The sequence below is a fragment of the Mandrillus leucophaeus genome, unplaced genomic scaffold (assembly GCF_000951045.1).
Source record: "Mandrillus leucophaeus isolate KB7577 unplaced genomic scaffold, Mleu.le_1.0 Scaffold407, whole genome shotgun sequence".
In the NCBI taxonomy this organism is placed as follows: domain Eukaryota; kingdom Metazoa; phylum Chordata; class Mammalia; order Primates; family Cercopithecidae; genus Mandrillus; species Mandrillus leucophaeus.
The window spans coordinates 1101-25207 of NW_012104332.1; the positions used below are offsets into that span (position 1 = coordinate 1101).

Consider the following 24107-nt stretch of genomic DNA (forward strand, 5'->3'; position numbering starts at 1 on the left):
TACCGTATGGTATCCTGGAGGAGAGTGTTTGTTATGTAGTGTTAAAAGTAGCAGCCTGATTGTAGAGTTGAAAAATGAATGAGTTGGAGAAAATGGACATGGAGGATTTAAGCAGCTCTTTGCCACACACTTGACTATGAGAGGGCAGAGAATGAAGAGATGCAGATTTCGGGATTTTTCATTTTATTGGTGTTACATTTTTTGAAAGAAGTTAAAGTTGGATATCTGTGTTACATAATTTGTCCATCTCTTAATCCTCCTAGCCTCCACCAGGCAGTGTGAAGATGCCTAATGTACCCAATACACAACCAGCAATAATGAAACCAACAGAGGAACATCCAGCTTATACACAGATTGCAAAGGTTAGTTCATGTTAGTTGTATAAATTCGTATTGGCAGTTATAATATCAATAACATTTACTTTCAGAGCAAAATAGTTCTTTATATGGTTACATTTCTGTTGCTTAATTTTTAACTCACTTTCAAGTCTGAATTTGCTGTCTTGTCACCCTTCAAATATTCGTTCCTCTTTGTCAGCTTATACGATTTGTTTTATTCTATTATTAGGAAATATTGAATTTGTGTATCATCTTGGTGTATAAATTTTTATTGCTTTTGGTCTCACTTTTTAATGCATACTACCATTAAGGTAAAAATGATGGAATAATAGATATTATTGGGAGAGTGTTATAATGCTAAAGTAATAGTGTTAGGAGGTAGAAGATGGCAAAAATTTGAGAAGAAAGATTAATAAGATGCCTGATAACATGTAAGGGCAAATTGAGTTATAAAGAATTTCTTAATCACATCCTTTGACCTCATTCTCCTATAACATTTAAGATATTAGAAAATATTCTTGCATTGGTGGCCTTATATATCATTTAATCTGATTTATAGGAGCCAATTCAGTTGCCCTTTTTTCTATTGTTCATTTTCCTCATCTGTTCCCATTGCCTCTCTTCTTCATTCGTTTAGGCATAGAGGTCATCTTAATTTCATTTTCCAGATTACCTAAGGATTCTGGCTACTTTTACTAAGAGAAATTTTCCTGTCCTAATGGACCCAACATTCCCACTGAGGGTTTTCAGAACCCAAAGACCAAATGAACCAAATATCCCTGTAATATTTTCTGTAACTATGATCTTCAGTAAAATTCCTGTACTTTGGAAGTGTGTTTGAATTAGGTTTCTCTCATTGTAGGGAAGTAGGAGTTAGCATATAAATGTTAAAGTATTTTATACTTCTGACAGTCTGTTCACATATTGATATTTTTTATTTAGGAACATGCATTGGCCCAAGCTGAGCTTCTTAAGCGCCAGGAAGAACTGGAAAGAAAAGCCGCAGAATTAGATCGTCGGGAACGAGAAATGCAAAACCTCAGTCAACATGGTAGTATCCAAAGAAGTTTGAAATAAAAATAACTTTTAAACACTTCACATTATGTCTATACTAACTCCTAGGTTATTTAGCCTGTGGATAAAACCCTACCCTGTTTTCCTGTTCTAACAAGGAGATCAGACACAGCAGATTGCCTCTTTGATACTCTGTAGCCTTGTAATCTTGGCTGATTTGCGTAGTCTTTTGTTGATGGATTAGAACAGTGTTAGCCGCATCACACACAAAATGAATGTGAATATGATAATTTTTGCTTACTCTGAGGCCAGGAGCCGTTGATTCTGCAGTTAGGCCCTCCTTGATTCTATTGAATCTTTGTGAGTACATTTGCATTTACCCTACATTTGACTCCTACCTGATTTATTCAGGTCAATTTCAGATTATCTGCCCCAGTCCTTACAAGTATTTTGTCAAATCATGTTAGAAAAATTGGAAGCCTAAGGTATTCATATGATGCCAAAGAAATAAGTGGTGAATTGTTTGCAGTGAATTCTATTCGGTTTGTGCCTGCCAAAGCACCTCAAAGGAGTCGCTCAGGGAAAGCTAGCAGTCTCTGAGTAAGAAGAGATAAAAGAGCTAGATAAGTCACTGTTAGGATGTCTGGGATGAGCTAGATAAGTCATTGTTAGGATGTCTAGCTTTGATGCAATGCAAAACTAGAACAATAACAATATACAGAACTATTTCTTTTTATCTTAGAATGTGTAAGTCTAGGGGTTTGTGAGAACACATTTACCCTGAGTCATTTTCTTGCTTGCAGCATCAGAGGTAGCATCTATAGAAGGAGAAACTAAAAGTTGAACTGAGACCAATGTTTCTGAAGTACCTGTAACTAAAATCTATCTTATTTCTTCAGTACTGGCAAATACAAACTATTTCTATGAGAGATATGTTAGTAAAGACAGTAACAAAGAGTAGGGAATTAACAATTAGTCTGCAGTATGTTAGCACATTTTAGTACTTTTCTCTTCTTAACTCATACTTAAATCATCAGTACAATCCTGTGAGGGGTGGTACAGTTTTTATTCTCATTTTACAGATATGGAAACTAAGGCTTGGAGGGGAGAGTAAGTTGCCCAAGGTGACCTTGCCAGTAAGTGGCTAGCCACTTATGGTTCCAGAGCTTCTCTTCTTTACAAGTATTGAGTGCCGCTTCTCAAATAGTATGAGATTGGTATGATGAATGAACTATAGGAAATTTGTATAGTATGATAAATGGAACACAGGAGACTAATGGGGAGAATCAGAAATAGGTTATTGTTCTTTCTACTATAAAAATTACCCTGGTCTGGAAAAAGTATGTAAAATTGAATTTTTAAAAATTATGGAATATAACATCTAAAATTGAGAAATGGCCTTAGGTGCTGTTTTTACCCTCTATTTTCATGTTTTGACTTCTTTAATTTTTTACTTCCCCCACCATTTCTCAAGTCTTATTTTTAATCTGGTTTCTTTATATAGAGACATTTTTTTCCCTTTACAGTTTGAATTTGTTTTTCTCTGCGTTTTTAAAGGTTCTATAATTCCTTAGCTTCCTTATCATGACTGTTTCATGTTTTCTTAGTTGTAGGGTTTTCGTACATATGTCTTTTGGATATTATTTTTTCCCAGATTTTGAGTATTCTTAATTTGTTTCTTTGGTATTGTTTTAATCTTGGACTTAACAGAAAACTTGAAAAAATTAGAAGCTGGTCTCTGTCCACATGGGATAGGAATTATAACAGAATTATGTTTGAAGATTTAAGATGCTGAGGAAAAATTGAAGTTTAAAAACTGGATGGCCTTTTCATGCCAGCCAGACTCGGGACTGTGAAATAAATCTGTTTTAGGTCAGAAGCACTGGATATGTGCTTTCTTTTTATTTCTTGTTTTTTCTATACATAAATGGTTCCTGCTGAATGTGATATGATATGACACTGGAAAATTATTTTACTATCTAATGTGCTCTAAGGTGATGATATTCTGAGAAAATTTTTTAAAAATCTAAAGCTTATCTTTCAAAGTTCTAGGAATACAGAGATATGGTACTACAGTTTTTCTAAACTTTTATTAAAATAATGGAGTTTTTCTTTATTGTGAAACAAAAAATAAGAATATCACATTTGTTATAATATAAATAACCTTTTCTTTTTTAAAAAAAATTCACAGGTAGAAAAAATAATTGGCCACCTCTTCCTAGCAATTTTCCTGTTGGACCTTGTTTCTATCAGGATTTTTCTGTAGACATTCCTGTAGAATTCCAAAAGACAGTAAAGCTTATGTACTACTTGTGGATGTGTGAGTATACAACAATTTATATCTTTGCTTAGAATTTATATTTTTATTGTCAAAATCCACTTTTTATTTCAAGGATAATATAGCAAACCAGTCTTCTTTTTCTGTAGATAAAGCTTAATAATCACGATTTCAGAGTGAAACATATCATATTTAGGTACTTCAGAATTGTACTATATGTGACAATGTAAGTCCTTGGCTGAGAAAAACCTGTATATTGAGAACTGGCATTCTTTTGAGGAAAATACAACTTCTCTGTCATGTGGGTAAAATTTTGTAAATTCTTTTTCCTTGAAAGATGTTATCTAGGCATGATTTGCTTGGAAAAAATAATGTATACTAATTTTATGCAGAGGAAGGTCATTTAAAAGAGTTCTGTTAAATATAGGTGTTACAGCTATTTTTAAAAAGGCATAAATTACATAAACTAATTGTTCTTTTTATAGCTTTGAGTACAGTTTACTTTTTGTTTTCATTTGCGATACTTTTATTATTGAAAGTGCTTAATTAATACGGGACATTTTGTTGAACAGAACATTAGAATATACATTTGGGGCTCTGATGCTCACATCACTTTGAGTATAATAACTCATGGAATACTAAAACAAAATGTCAAGCGGTTAACAGTTTTACTGTGTGTGCACAGACCTCCCACTTACTCTCAGTTTCATTTTTATTCCAAACAGTAGTCTCAGCCTCATTTTGATATCATGTCAGAAGGGGAGGTAGCTATTGAGGGTTCTCACATGCACAACATCTGGGTTAATGGATAATTTGTAGGGTACATTCCTGATGGAGGAAATTTACTTGTTTTTACTTTATGGTTAGTGAGACTACCGCCCCTCCTTTAATGGATGAGATAATTTTCCTCCAAATCTTTTAGGAGCATTCTTCATGTATGTCAAGTTGTTTTGGAATATGAGAAGTGATTCCTAATGGATAGTCTATTTTTAACTCTTCGTTTTTAGTATTTTTTGAAATATTCTTGATCTAATATCTTTTGCTGAATCCTCAGTGTCAGTAGTATATATTTTTAATATTAAATGATTCCATGTATATGTACATGCTGACCAACTCTTATTTAATCAGTATAATATATGCATTTATATTTTATATATGTTTATTTTTTAAAATGGGCAGAAATTGTCCTAGCATTTTATTTATTTATTTATTTATTTTGAGACAGTCTTGCTCTGTCACCTAGGCTGGAGTGCAATTGCGCCATCTTGGCTCACTGCAACCTCTGCCTCCTGGGTTCAGGTGATTCTCGTGCCTCAGCCTCCTGAGTAGCTGGAACTACAGGCACATGCCACCATGCCTGGCCAATTTTTGTGTTTTTAGTAGAGATGGGTGTCACCATGTTGCACAGGCTGGTCTCAAACTCCTGGCCTCAAGCAGTGCGCCCACCTTGGCCTCCCAAAATGCTGGGATTACGGGCATGAGCCACCATATCCAGCCAGCCTAGTATTTTACATGTATGTTCTTTGACCTAGTGAAAAAAATATAAATATATATTTTTTGAGATGGGGTCTTGCTGTGTTGTCCAGGCCGGACTTGAACTCCTGGCTCAAGGGATACTCCTACTCCAGTCTCCTGAGTAGCTAGAACTAGGAAAATATTTTTTGGTGGAGGAAATGGGTGTTGGAAGAAAATTATACAAGGAATTTAGTAAATAGAGATTAAATGGGAGAGATGGTTAATTTTAACTAAATGATTAATTATCAATGCCGATTGTTTCAGAATAGATATGTTTTGTCTTAGAAATATATCACCTTCTGAGTGTCACAGAAATAATGTAGTTGACTGCATTTTTCTCCAGCCTTGTTCAGTTGGCATGTCTGTCAACTGTATTCAAAGGGCTTATGATTCCAGTTAGGGTTCTGTTTTGAAGAAGCAGATTCCCTGAAACAAACTAAGATCTATTACCAGCTTAGTAATGTGCCTACATTTTATAGAATATTGCCTGTTTTAATAAATTATTTTTAGAACATATTAACCTCTTGATTTGGGGGTTGACTGATGCTTTCACACTGTAATAATAATTACAATGAGAGCTAATATTTATTGAGGATTTACTTTGTGTCAGGCACAGTGCTAATCACTTTATATATATTATCTTACTATATTAAATCCTAACCACACCTCGATGGAAGTACTGTATTATTTAGTTTTATAGATAGGAAAACTAAAGCTTAGAGAATTTGAGTAACTTGTTCAACATTACATAAATAAGGAAGGAGGTGTATAGCTTGACTGTAGAGCTCAGAGTCTAGATTTCCAGCTTCTGCCACTTACAAAGAACAAAGAACCAAAATGAAGAGGTAATTTACATTTTAAGCTGAATGTGAAGAAGATATGCTTTCAAAGCTACTTTATTTGAAGCAAATAATTTAAACTATAAATGAACTGAAGCAAATAGAAATATTGTGAAATGAATTTCAACCTCTTTGAGTGTACTCTTGAATTAAAAAGGAAAAAATAAAAACAAGCCATCTACATTAAAGACCATTTGGTGAAGATAATATACTGTTATAAAGCTATTTACGTTAGGCATCTATATTGTAATTCAGAACTTACCAAGAAGAATATTATAATGTTGCAAATTTAGATCAACTAATACCAGATTTGAGTGCTTAATGAAGCAAACTGAAATTTTATGTGAAGGAGAGTTGTTCAACTTGTAAATCACATAAACAAAATGGCCCAAAGATTTCTTTAGTGTTCTGCCTACTCTTGGAGTCTACCAGCATTGATTCATCACTCACTCAAATTGGATTGAAATTAGCAGTATAGAAACATATATTTTACATTTACCTTACCTTTCTATATGTTTTTTGAACTCTGCAAAAGTGGACAGATTGTTCAGTAATTAGCCTTGGACATTTTAGTCTTTATTGGGATATAAGTAAATGATTTATTGATCATGTTTCATAGAAAACATTTAGAAAAACATTTTTATTACACAAAATTAGATTGATATTTTCATCTATACTTGGAAGAATTTTCATGAACTTTAAAGCATAATTATACATATATTTTATCTTTCTTTCAGTGGATTAGGAAATAACCTAATTTGAAAATTAACATTTAGTTAGAATGTTCTTCAGGTCTAAAACTTTTTAAGGCAGCTGGATGCTATTTAATGCTGCCTAGTAATAATTTTCTATTTTATAATCTTTTCAATTCTGTTTTTAAGATCTTAACCACCCTTATTTTGAGGCCAAGGGTTTTGGGTAAATTTATTATGAGCAAACATTCCTGAGAGTTAAAAATTCTAATGGGAATAGAGTAATGAGTGAGAGTGTCTCTTTTGTGATAGAATTGAATGGAATTTTAAAGTTAGAAAAGCTGAAAAATTGAAGCTTACAGAGGTTAAATGATTGGCTTAATCTAAGAGCTTTTTTTTTTTTTTTTTTTTAAAGCTCTAGAGCTTGTTTACCTATCTGGTGGGTTAGGTAAGAGCAAATTTAGGTATCCCAGAATGTGTGTATATATCCTGTTTTATTAATTTATTTGATTTGTCAAGAAATCTTAAAGTTTGAGATTTAAAAAAACTAAATCCAATACATTTTCCCAATTGTTAATTTTAATTCAAGAGTTGGCGTATTTTTGTTGATTTGATAATTAACATTTAACATTCTTTTAACTTATGTAAGAATGTACTTACTATAATAAGTTCAGCCTGTGAATAAATTTTTAAAGAATCCTTTGAAACAGTTATTAATTACAGTGGGTCAAAGTAGTTCTTTATGATCATGGTATAATTAGATGTTACTCAGATTTTTTTGTTTTTGGTCTGTCAGGGAAAGTAATTATTAACAGCATATGATGAATTTGTCGACATCTATTTGTGTTAACCAAAAGAAAAGCCTGCCACAGTAACTAAAATGCATCATGTAGTGTGGGGGAATGAAGAGGGGACTTAATAAATTTAATCCTCTACCAAAACGCAAGTTTCTTTTCAGGATTTTACAAATAGACAGCTCTATGAAGATGAATGAATAATCGTTATGAATTGACTATACAGTCACTAGAAATTGCTACTGTATTAGTATTTTTAGTCCAGTTTTTAGTCTGCAGCTCCATTCTGTAAAGATACAGTTTTTCCTCCTAAGTCCTGCGTCTTTTCCTGGCAGGCACTGCGTTTTTTCTTGGGCTTCAGATCAAGAGACATCATATGTTTCCTTTTCGGGAAGAAGCCCTTAAGGTAGTGTGCCTCTGGTTTAGCTACGTCATTGTGAGGAGGCGAGGGCCAACAGAATTTTTGCCAAACATTACATGTATTAAGACTTGCTTTCCTGTGTATACTCTGTTTTCAAATCAAATACATAAGATACAGCAGTGTTTTGAAAAATATAAATGGAAACATGGGGTAGAAGAGATTTGCTCATAGGAAGTATTTTTTTATTTACAGTTTTTTGTTGGATGAATTCATAAATTGAATGTAAACATTTCTTTTTCTATTTTGTTTTCTGATTCCACAGTCCATGCAGTAACACTGTTTCTAAATATCTTCGGATGCTTGGCTTGGTTTTGTGTTGATTCTGCAAGAGCGGTTGATTTTGGATTGAGTATCCTGTGGTTCTTGCTTTTTACTCCTTGTTCATTCGTCTGTTGGTACAGACCACTTTATGGAGCTTTCAGGTAAAATGTGTGTACTTTAAAATACACTCTTTAAAACCTGTGAAGTAAATAATTCATAGTACATGTTAAAGGGAAAATTGACGCATTTTCATTAAAAAATTCTTGTATTGTTGTATAACATACATTCAGGAAAGTTCAATATAGCATGCCTGTGCATTTATTGGATTTTGTAAGTCATAAAATTCCATTTTTTTCTCCCGTTTGACAAAAAGGCCAAACATGAAAATTGATGGAAAAATAAGAACGGTCTTAGAAGTCAGTATTTGTAAAATATTCTCTTCCATATGTTATACTTTAAGGAAAATTTTGCTCTTTGCCCACCCTACCCCCACCTTCAAAATCCCAATTGGTGCTTACAGTTTTAATTTTTAAATTAACCTAGGAAAGGTAAATATACATGCAATATTTAAAACGAGCCATTTGCACCTAACCACTTGGATTATTTTCTTTATAAATTCATTTTAGGTTTTTTCAAAGGCAGCAACATTTTGAAGACCATTTATGCTACTAGGTTAAGTATGATGCTTTACATAGTATATTTTAATCAGTGGATAGGGTTAGCATTTCCTAAGTGCATGTTCTATGGGATATTAATAGGTGCTGGGAAAAAAAAGAGCTCATAAGCTTCGTAAATTTGGGAACAGCTGGATAATATGGTTAAGCAAGTTTCTTCATTTCAGGATTTCTTACACTCTTTAAGTACCTAGTATGATTTGTGCTTTATGACTTGACCATGCAACCATTATTTGTTGAACTATTGCTTTAAGAAGTATTGGGAAATACTGAGGGAAATGATAGTCCTATAAGGGTTCATATATTTAATAGTTTTTTAACTCATTTTTATTTGAGTAAACTCATTTGTGAATAACAAACCATTTCAACTCTCATGAATAAGGGATAACATTACTAGGATATATGCATGTGTTGTTTAAAGATACATTAGGGAAATTAGAGGACCACATTTAAGTGTTCAATATATTTTTCCATTGCAACCTAAAATCTCTTTAGTTAACCAGAATGTGTAACACACACACACACACACACACACACACACACACACACAGAGTTAGAAACCCAGATCTGTAAACAGATGGGGGAAAACCAGAAGAGAACAGGAGATGGGAGAACATTAGGGAATTTGGAGAGAAAAGGTGTCAGACAATGAAGAAGTAAATTAATACTTAGATATGGCATAAAGAGAAGAAATGATGAGAAGAGGAGTGAAGGGAAGAAATGGGAGAAGGGAAAGGAGAAAAGAACCTTTGGATACATTAAAATATGGGAGATTGGTTGCCAAGGAACGGAAAGAGCTTCTCCTGTAGACATGGGTTGCAGAGGAATGAAAGGGACGTATTTACTCCTTGCATGATCTGAGTTATTGCTGTTATTTTCTTCATTATCTAAGCGTGGCTCACAAGGCTTTTTCTACTTATTTTTGACGTCTCACCTCTGCCTAATGCCCTCCATCACGTTACCAATATGTTACCGATCTGTGATGATGCTGGCTGGTAGGAGTGAGGATATCTTTATGAAACTCTTTTTAAAAAGTGACCTGAGACTAGGGAATTTGGATTTTAAACCTTCTGTGATTTATGTAGCCAAAATAAATGACTAAAAGCCAACTTTCTGCCTTTTATTTCCTGAAGTCACTTGGTAGTTTTTGTTTTCCCCCATTTTGGCAGTTGAAATAAAAATACTCGATTGAACATTTTTACTTCTGGCATTATTGATCCCTAGGCTGAGTTCTTGTTGCATCTCAGTCTTTTAGAGTATATAAATATATATTAATAATCTGGTTTTCACTGTGCAGAGTAGAACTGAGAGGAATACTTTTTTTTTTGAGACGGAGTTTCGCTCTTGTTGCCCAGGCTGGAGTGCAGTGGCTTGATCTCGGCTCACTGCAACCTTTGTCTCCTGGGTTCAAGCAGTTCTCCTGCCTCAGCCTCCCAGGTAGCTGGGATTACAGGCGTGCACCACCATGCCTGGCTAATTTTGTAATTTTAGTAGAGATGGGGTTTAACCTTTTTGGTCAGGCTGGTCTTGAACTCCTGACCTCAGGTGATCCACCCACCTCGGCCTCCACCCACATCAGCCCCTGCAAAGTGCTGGGATTACCGACATGAGCCACTGTGCCCAACCCCGAGAGGAATACTTTTTGTGGGGAAAGATGAATTAAAGTATTTATAATCATTAATATACCTTCCTGTTATGTATCTCTGGCATTTCCTTATATTGATATATTTACAGGACTTTGTTCTCCATAAGGTAATCTCATTGTAAAAATCTGAAGGAAAATTATATAGTGAAGTTTCAAATGTATGTGTTTTTTAAAGTTAAGTTTATTAGGTATCAGGACATGAAGTTGTCATTTTGTTATTTATGTAGTTTACAAAATTGTAACTTGGGGCTGGGTGTGGTGGCTCATGTCTGTAATCCCAGCACTTTGGGAGGCAGAGGCTGGCGGATCACATGAGGTCAGGCGTTCGAGACCAGCCTGGCCAACATGGCGAAACCCCATCTCTACTAAAAATACAAAAAATTAGCTGAGTGTGATGGCATGTGCCTGTAATCCCAGCTTGAGGCAGGAGAATCCCAGGGAGGCAGAGGTTGCAGTGAGCCAAGATCGTGCCACTGCACTCCAGCCTGGGCGACAGAGTGAGATACTGTCTCAAAAAAAAAAAAAAACCCCAACTTGGTCCTGAATTTTGTACTTCCACAAATCACTGGTCTTTGTGCAAATACATCAAAATACTAGGTAATTATTAACAAGGCAGCATTATTGTTGAATGTTGTTGAGTAACTATTAGAAACAGACTGAGAATGAATATTTGCATAGTGCTTGGTGATCCTGGCTTCCCCACTTAAAAAGCTGTGTGGTTCTGAGCACATGCAGTAAAACTCAGAGCCTCAGTTTGTTAGGTTTAAATGAGGGATGTTTGTAGAGTTGAAAGGAGGATTAGAGATAATGTATGCAAGTTTTGCATTATAGATGGTGAATAAATGGTAGTTGTAATTAATTTTTAACTTTTTTTGGACCCTCTTAGATTTTATCATTTACATTTTATGATCTATAAGTGAACTGTGATTTGTTATAGATTATATTTTATAGAGCCATTATTTGTAGCTTTGAAGACAATTTTCAAAATAGTACTTTCTCCCACTTTTTAATTATGATATATTTAACGCATACCAAAGAATACTTGAAACACAAGTTAAAAGGCATAATAATGAGTCGTCTATGAACTGTGAGCCCACTGGTCAATTTAAAGAAATGAAACATTATCAATACTGCTGAAGCACTGGTATGTTTCCATTTCCCTGCTCCATAGGTAGTCATTAGGTTGAATTTTGATAATCTTTGTCATTCTCTAGCTATAATTTTAGTTTTATCATATGTGTTTGGACCCCCAAACCTTTTGTTAGCTTGTAGAGAATATTTTTAAAAGTATTTTAATATTTATAAAAGTGATACATCTTTGTATACAGGTTATTTTATATACAGTTTTAAGTAACTGTACAAAGATTTTTTTGGTAAAATAATGACCCCATTTTAATCATTTTCTACCAACAGTTCTTGCCCCCGACTTATGTGGACATTTACCTTTATATTGTAAATAATGATCATATACTGCCATTCCTTGGTTTTGTTTAAGTAGCCTTATTAGGATATATTGTACATACTATAAAATTCACCCACTCTTATGGAAAAATTAAATGATTTCTTTTTTCTTTCTTTTTTTTTTTTAACTTTAAGTTCTGGGATACATGTGCAGAACGTGCAGGTCTGTTACGTGGGTGTACATGTGCCATGGTGGTTTGCTGCACCTGTCAACCCATCATCTAGGTTTTAAGCCCCGCGCACATTAGGTATTTGTCCTAATGCTCTCTCTCCCCTTGCCCCCCACCCCCTGACAGGCCCTAGTTTGTGATGTTCACCTCCCTGTGTCCATGTCTTCTCATTGTTCAACTCCCACTTACGAGTGAGAACATGAGGTATTTAGTTTTCTGTTTCTGTGTTAGTCTGCTGAGAATGATGACTTCCAGCTTCATCCATGTCCCTGTGAAGGACATGAACTCATTTCTTTTTTATGGCTGCATAGTATCCCATGGTATATATGTGCTACGTTTTCTTTATCCAGTCTATCATTGATGGGCATTTGGGTTGGTTCCAAGTTTTTGCTGTTGTGAATAGTGCTGCAGTAAACATATGTTTGTATGTGTCTTTATGGCAGAATGATTTATATTCCTTTGGTTATATACCCAGTAATAGAATTGCTGGTCAAATGGTATTTCTCGTTCTAGATCCTTCAGGAATCACCACACTGTCTTCCACAATGGTTGAATTAATTTACACTCCCACCAACAGTGTTAAAGCGTTCCTATTTCTCCATAGCCTTGCCAGCATCTGTTGTTTCCTGACTTTTTAATAATTACCATTTTAACTGGCATGAGATAGATAGTATCTCACTGTGGTTTTAATTTGCATTTCTCTAATGACCAGTGATGATGAGCTTTTTTTCATGTTGGCTGCATAAATTTCTTTTGAGAAGTGTCTGTTCATATCCTTCACCCAATTCAGTGATTTTTAAGTACATTAATCGAGTTGCACAGTCATTACTACAATCAGTTTTAGAACTTTTCCATCTTTCCCAAAATTTTCCTGGATTTATTTGCACACAATTCTCATTCCTTCCCCCTAGCTCCAGGAAACCACTGATCTGTTGCCTGTGTCTAAAAATTTCTCTTTTCTGAGCATTTCATGTAAATGGAATCATAGAACAGTCTTGCTGTTTTCTTTTACTTAATGTTTTTGAGGTTTATTTGGTCTGCAAAATGTGTTAGTAATTCATTTCTTTTTAATTGTTAGTTTTCCATTGTATTGCTACATTACATTTTATTTATACATTCACCAGTTAATGGACATTTGGGTTTTTTCAACTTTTGGGTTTTTGGCTAATAGCATGAATATGCATGTGTCTTAGTTCATTTATGTTGCTCCAAAGGAACACCTGAGGCTGGGTAATTTAGAGATTTGTTTGGCTCATGGTTCTGCAGAGTGTGCAAGAACCATGGTGCCAGCATTTGCTTCTAGTGAGGCCCTCAGATTGTTTCTCCTTGTGGTAGAAAGCAAACGGGAGCAGATGTGAGCAGAGATCACGTGGCGAGAAAGAAGAACCCAGTTGGGGGAGAGGTGCCAGCCTCTTTTTAATAGCCAGCTCTTTTGGAAACTAGTAGAGAACTTAATCCTTATCGTGAGGACTGCACCAGGCCATTCATGAGGGATCTACCCTCATAACACAAACACCTCCTGCTAGGCCCCACTTCCAACATTGGGGATCAGATTTCAGTGTGAGGTTTGGGGAGTCAAATATCCAAACTGTAACAGCATGTACAAGTCTGTCTATGGTCATATATTCATTTCTCTTGATTATATTTTTAAGAGTTACCATAACAATATTCCTAGAAGTAGCCTTACTGGGATGAAACTTTTTTTTTTTTAAACATGTCTAAATTTTTAAGAAACTGCCAAGCTGTTTTCTAAAGTGGCTGTGCCATTTCACATTCCCGTCAGCATTTCTAAAGTGGCTGTGCCATTTCACATTCCCATCAACAATGTCTGAAGGTTCTAGTTTCTCTGTATCCTCACTAACACTCATCTTTTGTCTTTTGATTATTGCCATTTTAGTGGGTATGTAGTAGCAGTATCTTATTGTGGCTTTAATTTGCATTTCCCTAGTTACTGATGAAGTTTGAGTACCTTTTTATTTGCTTATTAGACACGTGTGTCTTTTTTGGTGAAATGTTTGTTCAAGTTGTCTATTTTAAAAATTTGGTTGTTGACTTCTTACTATTAAGTTTATTTTTAAAATATATTTTGTTGTAAGAATTCTGTATTGGAGATAGAAGTTGTTTTGTTTTGTTGCTTAACAATTTGCAGATATTTTATCCCAGTGTGTGGCTTCTTAGTGGTGCCTTAAGCACAAAAACATTCAATTTTAAGGGTCTGATTTATTAATTTTTTTGGTCTTGTCCTGTTACTATCATGTCTAAGATCCTTTTGCATAACCCATGGCCATAAAGATTTTCTCTTATATTTTCTTCTAGATGTTTGTGGTTTATCTCTTGTGTTTAGGTGTGTAATACATTTTGAATTAATTTTTGTTTATTGTATATGATTATTGATCTTTATTTTGTGTGAAGGTCTAAATGCATCTTTTTGCTATGGGTATCCAAATATTCTTCCACTATTGGTTAAAAAGACTATATTTTGTAAATTATCTTTTTGTACTTTTGTTGAAAAATCACTTGGCCATATGTGGATAGGTCTATTTTTATACTTTTCTCATTGAATTCTTTGGACACTTTTCTTGCAAAGCTATTGACCAGTGATGTAGGATTTATTTTTGGACTCAATTCTGATCTGTTGAACTATATGCCTGTCTTTATACCAATATGCCTTTCTTGACTAACGTTGCTTTATAATGAATCAGTCTTTTGACTGTCTTCTTTTTCAGAATTGTTTTGGCTATTCAGAGTCCTTTGCATTTTATTTAGATTTTGGACTCAGCCTGTTTCTACAAAAAATAAAAAATTAAAATAAAACCCTGCTGTGATTTTGATAAGGATCGCGTTAACATTGTAAGCCAGTTTGGGGAGAATAACAGCATTGATTTTGTGAATATGGATTTTTCTCCATTTATTTAGATTTTTATAATTTCTCTCAGCCATGTTCTTCAGTTTTAATTGCACAAATCTTACACTTCTGTTATTAAATTTGTTACTCAGTATTTTATCCTTTTTATGTTATTTTAGGTGGAATTATTTTAATTTCCTCTTTGGATTGTTTGTTGCTCGTAGTTAGAAATAAAGTTGTCTTTCATATATTGATCTTGTATCATTCTACCTTGGTAACCTCCTTCACTAATTCTAGTAGCTTGTGTGTGTACATGTGCTGGTGCACATGCATGCTTAGGTTCCTTGGGATTCCATATACATTATGACAATGTCTTCTGCAAATAAAAATGTTTGCTTGTTCCTTCCAAAGTAGTTATCTTTAAACAATCCACCTTCTTTTTTCCTCCTTTTGCTTTATTAAACTGGCTACAGCTTCTAGGATAGTGAGAATAGAAGTACGAAGAGTAACATCCATGCCTTATTCCCAATTTTAAGAGAAAGCATTCACCATTAAGGATGATATTGACTGTAGGTTTTTTTTTGTAGATGCCCTTTGTTGATCTGAGGAACCTCTCTTCTGTTTCCAGTTTGTTGAGAGGTTTTTTTTTTTTTTAAATCATGAATAGTGTTGCATTTTTCCAGATGCTTCTCTGTTGCCATGATCTCTGGAGATAATCATGTGATCTTTGTCCTCTTACTCTGTTAATATGGTGAGTTACATTGATTGGCTTTTGTAAACCAACCCTACATTTCTGGCATACTTTCCACTTGGTCATTTTGAGTTCCTTCTGGGAGTTGCAGTGAGGGTGCCAATTTTTATGATTTGCCCTACCTCGGTTGAAATACGTTGCCGAGAGAGTTGTGGGGAATGAGAGCAGTTCTAATCAAGAATGCCACAGACTCATGCTGTTCTTACCAGAGTTCAGTAGTTTCCATGAATAGATGTTTCTCAGTTTGTTATGTTGTGTGCCTTTGGTCAGAATACTGAAATGGTTGTTTTTGAGTTTAATCCATATTTATGGTATTTTGAGAAGCGGATTTGTTGACTTCCTCATTCTGTCATGCTGGAAGTGAATTTCCATTTCTTGATTTTTAAGTTTTAGTTGTCTTCTACTCATTTGCTGCTATGGAGAATAAAGCTTCAGCTTTTCTAAAGCTTGTGTTGTCCCTTTTCCCCCAACACACATACTTCCTTTCTCCCCACAGTCCTTCTGTTACATGTAACAATGATTTTAGGTTAGACTAGTATTTGGAGTTCTTTATTTATTACTATGTAAATAGTATTTACAGCTACACTTTCTAGTATATTGTGATTATATTTTGTTTTTTTGTACAGTTGTATTGCTACAGTAGATAATTGCCTTATTTACTCTGTTGCTTCATTTTACACACATACACACTCCTTCCTTCCCTTCTGATTCTTTCCATATTTTCTGGCAAAATTGAAAAACTTTGGTTCATCCTTTCTGTTTATATAACCAGAAAAAGAGATTTTTTTTTCCCAAAGCAAAATCTCAAACTCTTCATGAGGAAAGGTAATATTCTTTCTATAACTACCAGAAGAAGCTAGTGCTTATCAGATTCTCTTACATGTACATATAATATATACTGCTTTAGAGTCTACAAACCATGTTCAGTACTTTGTATTATTTACTCTTTACGGTCTTTTGGGCAAATTATTAGGAACTGAGGTTTTAACCCAGATCTTCAGACTAGAAGCTTAGGATGTTATGTTCTTTTCTACTTTATTATATTTACATTATCATTTAGTTTGCAGTGAATCCAGGTACATCAGTTATTTCCACACAATAAGTTAACTTACTCTGGAATATTTACTAACAATGTTTGTTTCTTGACTAGCTCTGTAACCAATGTAGTTAGTATTTGTTATAAAATTCTCTGCCCACTGAGTGTTGAGAATGTGGAGAAGATAAATAGCTTGTTAACTTTGTATGCAGCTTATTTCCTAATACTTTTTCTAAGTATGATCTAAGGACTCTTGGGGCCTTCCTTTCAGAGAGCTTAAGTTCCTCCCTTTTCTAACAGCATGCCATATGAAGCAGATTTCTTCATTTTCAACCAAAACAACGTATTGTATAACAGATTGAGTGCAGATACAGATTTAAGAAACCATATAGATATAACATTGCTAGAAATTTTAAAACTCTGAAATTAACACTCCTGCATGCACTTGAAAGAATATATAACCTGCCATTATTGGGTAAAATGTTCTAAAATGCTTCAAAATGTTCAAAATGCTTTTGTACTTTTTTTTTTTTTTTTTTACCATTTTGTAAAATGTTCAAAATGCTTTTGCAGACCCAACTATAGGTTGCCAACCAAAAAATCTACTTTATATATGAAGTTGACATCTATATATTAAGTTGACAGTCTCTTTTAATCAGTGTGCTTATGCCACTTATATTTAATATAATTACTGATCTCCTTGGATTAAAATTTGTCATTTTACCATCTATTTTCTGTTTATTACAACTATTCTTTGTTTCTTTTCCTTTCTTTTCGCCTTTTTTTTGGATCAGTTGAGTATCTGTTAATGACTCTGTCTTCTCCCCTATTTCATCGTTATTTATATCTCTTAAAAATGTTTTTTAGTGTTGCCCTAGTTTTTACAATAGATGTCTCTAATTAATCATAGTCTGTATTCAAATAATATTACTCTGCTTCATGTGTTCTGTAAAGACCTCCCAGCAGAGTACTCTCAGTTTCCCCCTCCCAACCTTTATACAATTTTTTTTTCTTTTTAAATTTTTTTATTTTTAATTTTTGTGAGTACATAGCAAGTATATATATTTATTGGGTACATGAGATACTTTGACACAGGCATGCAAGGTGTAATAATCACATCATGGAAAATGGTATATTCATCCCCTCAAGCATGCATCCTTTGTGTTACAAAAAATCCAATTATACTGTTTTAGTTATTTTAAAACACATAACTAAATTGTTACTGACTATAGTCGCCCTGTTGTGCTATCAGATTCTAATTTTTTTCTATTTTTTAACCCGTTAACCGTCCCCACTTCTCTCCAACCCCCCTGCTACCCTTCCAGCCTCTAGCAACCATCCTTCTATTCTCTGTCTCCAGGAGTTTAATTGTTTTGATTTTTAGCTGTCACAAATAAGCCAGAACATGCAAAGTTTGCCTTTCGGTGCCAGACTTATTTCACTTAACATAATGACCTCTAGTGCCATCCATGTTATTGCAAATGACTGAATCTTATTCTTTTTCATGCCTGTATAGTACTCCATCGTGTATGTGTACCACATTTTTTTTTTCTTTATGCATTCTTCTGTTGATGCACACTAGGGTTGCTTCCAAATCTGGGCTATTGTCCACAGGGCTGCAACAAACTTGGGAATCTCTTTGATACACTGATTTTCTTTCTTTTTCTTTTTTTTTTCTTATACCTCTTTGCCATTTATACGTCTTCTTTTTTAAATTATTATTATTATACTTTAAGTTCTAGGGTACATGTGCATAATGTGCAGGTTTGTTATATATGTATACTTGTGCCATGTTGGTGTGCTGCACCCATCAGCCTGTCTCTTATACACATCTAGATGTGTATAAGAGACAGACTCAGGGGTCAGGGACCCACTTGAGCAGGCAGTCTGTCCGTTCTCAGATCTCAGCCTCCGTGTTGGGAGATCCACTGCTCTCTTCAAAGCTGTCAGACAGAGTTGTTTGCATCTGCAGCGGTTTCTGCTGCTTTTTTGTTGTTGCTGTTGTTGTTTAGCTGTGCCCTGTCCCCAGAGGTGGAGTCTACAGAGACAGGCAGGCCTCCTTGAGCTGCTGTCAGCTCCACCCAGTTCGAGCTTCCCAGAGGCTTTGTTTACCTACTTAAGCCTCAGCAATAGCGGGCGCCCCTCCCCCAGCCTCGCTGCTGCCTCCCGGTTAGATCGCAAACTGCTGTGCTTGCAATGAGGGAGGCTCCGTGGGCGTGGGACCCTCCCAGCCAGGTGTGGGATATAATCTCCTGGTGTGCCCATTTGCTAAGACTCTTGGTAAAGTGCAGTATTGGGGTGGGAGTTACCCGATTTTCCAGGTGTTGTGTGTCTCAGTTCCCCTGGCTAGGAAAAGGGATTCCCTTTCCCCTTGTGCTTCCAAGGTGAGGCGATGCCTCACCCTGCTTCAGCTCTGGCTGCTCAGGCTGCAGCAGCTGACCAGCACTGATTGTCCCGCACTTCCTAGTGAGATGAACTCAGTACCTCAGTTGAAAATGCAGAAATCACCTGTCTTTTGTGTCACTGTGCTGGGAGCTGGAGACTGGAGCTGTTCCTATTTGGCCATCCTGCTCCGCCCCCCTACAATTTTTAAATGTATTTTATTTTTATATATGCTAGAAACACACAGAACATTACCTTAAAAAAAATTTTTTTTTATTGTAATGGGTACATAGTACGTGTGTATATTTATAGGATATATGAGATATTTTGATACAGGCATGCATTGTGTAATAATTACACTATGGAAAATGGGGTGGTCATCCCCTCAAGCATTTATCCTTTGTGTTACAATTTAGTTATACTCTTTTAGTTATTTTAAAATCTACAATTATTTTGACTATAGTCACCCTGTTGTGCTGTCAAATACAAAGTTATTCATTCTTTCTAATAATTTTTGTATTAATTAACCATCTTTACCTCTCCGGTGCCCTGGCTTCTGCCCACTACCCTTCCCGGCCTCTGGTCACCATCCTTCTTCTGTCTGCATGTGTCACTACTTTTGCTTTAGATTTTAATTTTAATTTGCTTTTAATTTTAAAAGAAATAAAAATAAGGAAAAATGAATTTTACATTGGCCCTTATTAATACCATTTCAGCACTTTTCATTTGTGTGTGTGGGTGTGTATGTGGAAATCCATGTTTTTGTATCATATAATCTTTTTGCCAGAAAATTTTTCTTCAGTATTTTTGATAGGACAGGTCTGCTGATAATCAGTTCTCTGATTTTTGTCTGAAAAAGAGTTTATTTTTCATTCATCTTTGAGAGATATTATCAATAAGTATAATATGGGTTCACAGGTGTTTTTATTGTTTTTACTTTCTTTCGCACTTTAAACACATGATTTTCATCCGTTCTGGCTTGCAAAGTTTCTGGCTAGAAGTCTGCTATAATTCTTATCCTTGTTCTTCTGTATTTAGTGTGTCTTGTTTTCTCTGGCTGTCTTCAATATTTTTTCTGTATTTCTTGTTTTGGGCTGTTTGAATATGATGTGTTAAGTACATGTGTGTGATGTGTGTTGTATATGTGTGTGTTTCTGTTTATCCTTAGTGTTGTCTAATGTTCTTGGATCTGTGGTTTAGAGTCTTCATTAATTTTGGAAAATTCTTAGTCATTCATTGTCTCTTTATATATTTCTTTTGTAACTTCTTTATCATCTCTTTCTGTAATTTTTATTACATATGTGTCAGACTTTTTGATACTGCCCCACGTCTCTTAGATGTTCTATTCTTTGTTTATTTCCATTTTTTTTTACTTTTACATTTCAGTATATATAATTTCTATTTTCAATTTCACTGATTCTTTCCCACCTTCAGTTTTGCTGAGTATATTGGTGAGCTTCTCAAAGGTACTCGTCATCTCTGTTATGATATTTTTCATTTCTAGCATATCCATTTGGTAATTTCCTATATCATATGTATATGTATATGCTAAGATGCCCCATCTCTTCATGCATGTTGGCCTCCTTTTTGACTAGAGTCTAAGAACATATTAGTCAGTTATTTTAAGTTTCTTGTCTGATAATGCCAACACCTGAGTTATATGTGAATATGGTTTTCTTGATTGCTTTATCTCAACATACTTGACAATGTCTTTTTTTTTTCTTGTTTCTTTTTATGCCTCATAATTTCTTGTTAAAAACTAGACATCTTTTGAAGACAGTAGAGACTGAGATAAATAGGTGTTGTGCCTTAAGTAGGAGATAAGATAGGATAGCAAAGCCCATCCTCCTCAGGGCACAGCTGAAGACTCACTGGACATGGCTTTTCTGTTGCACTAGGCTTTTAGTGTATGGGTGGTGTGCTGGTGTTGGGGGGCAGGTGTCAGGTAATTCAGTCAGAAATTGATCTGGGTTTGGGTTTTTGCTCGCCATGACTGCCCTCAGTACCTCAGAGACTTCAGATTCCTTTGTTGTTATGTTATGTTTAGGGTGAGACCTGCTTTTCCAGAAGCTTTTTCTTGGTGTTTGTTCCATTAGCTTCAGGTTTCTCCTTTGTGCCTGCCCCTCAGAGAGGGCGTCTCTTCACACACTCTTCACCCAGGAGTAGAGTGCTGTTACTTATTACTTTATACTTGGAGCGTGGTGGGCATATTGGGGAGATATTCGTGTTCTGGTTCAGCTTCAGCCTGAGGCAGGCTGTGTCTCTGGAGTGGAGAGATCTGCCTTTCTCAGTGATCCTGCCCCACCACTGCCTAAGGTCTCTGTAATAGATATATTCCTGTCACACCTTCAGGGTTAGAGGATTTTTTTTCCTGTGCCCTTTCCCCAGCTGCAGTGGGTCTTTAGCTGTGTCCTGAGGAAGATGGGCTTTGCTATCCCATTTTACCTCCCACTTAAGGCTTTTGTTTGGAAGAGATAAAGGTGAGTTTTGGTGGCTGCTGTTTGCCGCCCCCAGACCTGTACCCTGAATGAGGCTGGCCTCCTGTCTTTTCTCTGAGTGCCTGGTGAGATCTGTGGAGAAGAGCCTGTGAGTGGGTGATGATACCCATGTAGCTTTGGCTTCTGGGGGTTCTGTATGCTCTTTCCAACCAACGTTTAGTCTTATAGCAATTCATCACAAGCTTCAGCTGAATTCTTTCTTGCTTGTCTGTTCCAGGTAAACAAGTGCTAGTCTTTTATCTCTCTTTGAGTTATTTTTGGGGTTGTTTGCCCTTTGATGGGTGTTAAGTACAGCTGTGATTTTGCCGATGAATGTTTGTTGTTGTGAGAGGAACAGTGGTCTTTTCCACTTTTCTACATCCTAAGCTGAAGCCTTCCCCTACTACATCTGAGAGATATAGGAAAGTTGGTTCTTAGACACAGATACATTTAATTGGTCCTCCTCTTCTTCCTCCTCCTACTCCTCCTCCCTTCCTTCTTCTTTCTTCCTTCTCCTCCTCCTTCAGAAGTTTGAAAAGCACTTTAGTTTTTGTTTTTACAATCTACAAAGTTTTTTAAAATTTTGTTTTTACATCTATGAGCTTTTCTTTTTAAAAGTAAACCTGTTTGTAAAGATAATCCTCTTGTGCTATATGACATCATTTGTACTTGAGAGTAAATCACTACTGTCAAATATCTCCTTAAAAACTGAGATGTGGAAGGAGGTGTTAGCTTCCAGTTTGAAAATCTCTGTTACTGTTAAAATATTTGAGGTTTGTAATAAATACAAAAATAACATAAGAGTAATAAGATTACCTTTTAAAAAAATACCTTTTGATGAATCAGTTCTGGATTCTGTATGTATTCTGTTAGCTGGCTATTTTGTACACATCTGATTTTAAAAGGAAATACGGATAAACAGTAGCATTATTCTAGAACAGCAAAAGTAGGTATGTAAGAAACATTTATGTATGGTGTATCTAAGAGTAGTTTACAGGTAGAACAGAGCAGAATGAAACATGTTTACTTATACATATGTAAATATAAGTAATACATATAGTGTTGACTTAAATCCTGAGACCTATAAATATAGAAAAGGAGAGCTTTATTTCTTACAAAGGACTACAGCCTGCAGGCTTATTAACATGACCTATAGTATAAAGTTGTTTTTTATTTTTTATTATACTTTAAGTTCTAGGGTACATGTGTACAATGTGCAGGTTTGATACATAGGTATACATGTGCCCTGTTGGTTTGCTGCACCCATCAACTCATCATTTACATTAGGTATTTCTCCTAATGCTATCCCTCCTCCAGCCCCCCATCCCCTGACAGGCACTGGTGTGTGATGTTCCCTGCCCTGTGTCCAAGGGTTCTCATTGTTCAGTTCCCACCTATGAGAGAGAACATATGGTGTTTGCTTTTCTGTGTTTGTGATAGTTTTCTGAGAATAAGGGTTTCCAGCTGCATCCATGTCCCTGCAAAGGGCATGAACTCATCCTTTTTTTATGGCTGCATAGTATTCCATGGTGTATATGTGCCACATTTTCTTTTTATTTATTTATTTATTTATTTATTTATTTATTGTTATTATTATACTTTAAGTTCTAGGGTACATGTGCATAACGTGCAGATTTGTTACATATGTATGCTTGTGCTATGTTGGTGTGCTGTACCTATCAACTCATCAGCACCCATCAACTCGTCATTTACATCAGGTAAAACTCAGAATGCAATTCCTCCCCCTTCCCCACTCCCCATAATAGGCCCCGGTGTGTGATGTTCCCCTTCCCCAGTCCAAGTGATCTCATTGTTCAGTTCCCACCTATGAGTGAGAACATGTGGTGTTTGGCTTTCTGTTCTTGCGATAGTTTGCTGAATGTGCCACATTTTCTTAATCCAGTCTATCATTGATGGACATTTGGGTGTGTTCCAAGTCTTTACTATTGTGAATAGTGCCGCAATAAACATACGTGTGCATGTGTCTTTATAGTAGCATGATTTATAATCCTCTGAGTATACACCCAGTAAGGGATCACTGGGTCAAATGGTATTTCTGGATCTAGATCCTTGAGGAATTGCCACACTGTCTTCCACAATGGTTGAACTAATTTACACTCCCATCAACAGTATAAAAGTGTTCTTATTTCTCCACATCCTCTCCAGCATCTGTTGTTTCCTGACTTTTGAATGATTGCCATTCTAACTGGTGTCAGATGGTATCTCATTATGGTTTTGATTTGCATTTCTCTGATGACCATTGATGAGCATTTTTTTCAAGTGTCTGTTGGCTGCATAAATGTCTTCTTTTGAGAAGTGTCTGTTCATATCCTTTGCCCACTTTTTGATGGGGTTGTTTTTTTCTTGTGAATTTGTTTGAGATTTTTGTAGATTCTGGATATTAGCCCTTTGTTAGACTGGTAAATTGCAAAACTTTTCTCCCATTCTGTAGGTTGCCTGTTCACTCTGATGGTAGTTTCTTTTGCTGTGCAGAAGCTCTTTAGTTTAATGAGA

The 24107-nt window shown here is 35.4% G+C and overlaps 1 protein-coding gene across 1 annotated transcript in view; it reads left to right on the forward strand.

The window, feature by feature from the left end:
- Positions 1–232: 232 nt before the first annotated feature.
- Positions 233–24107, forward strand: part of SCAMP1 (secretory carrier membrane protein 1) — a 71496-nt gene continuing 47621 nt past the window's right edge. Inside the window, exons 1-4 of the mRNA XM_011992190.1 lie at positions 233–362; positions 1281–1389; positions 3544–3672; positions 8154–8313. Of these exons, the coding sequence (XP_011847580.1) occupies positions 285–362; positions 1281–1389; positions 3544–3672; positions 8154–8313 (476 nt within the window). The 5' untranslated portion in view covers positions 233–284. The remainder of the gene's footprint in view (positions 363–1280; positions 1390–3543; positions 3673–8153; positions 8314–24107) is intronic.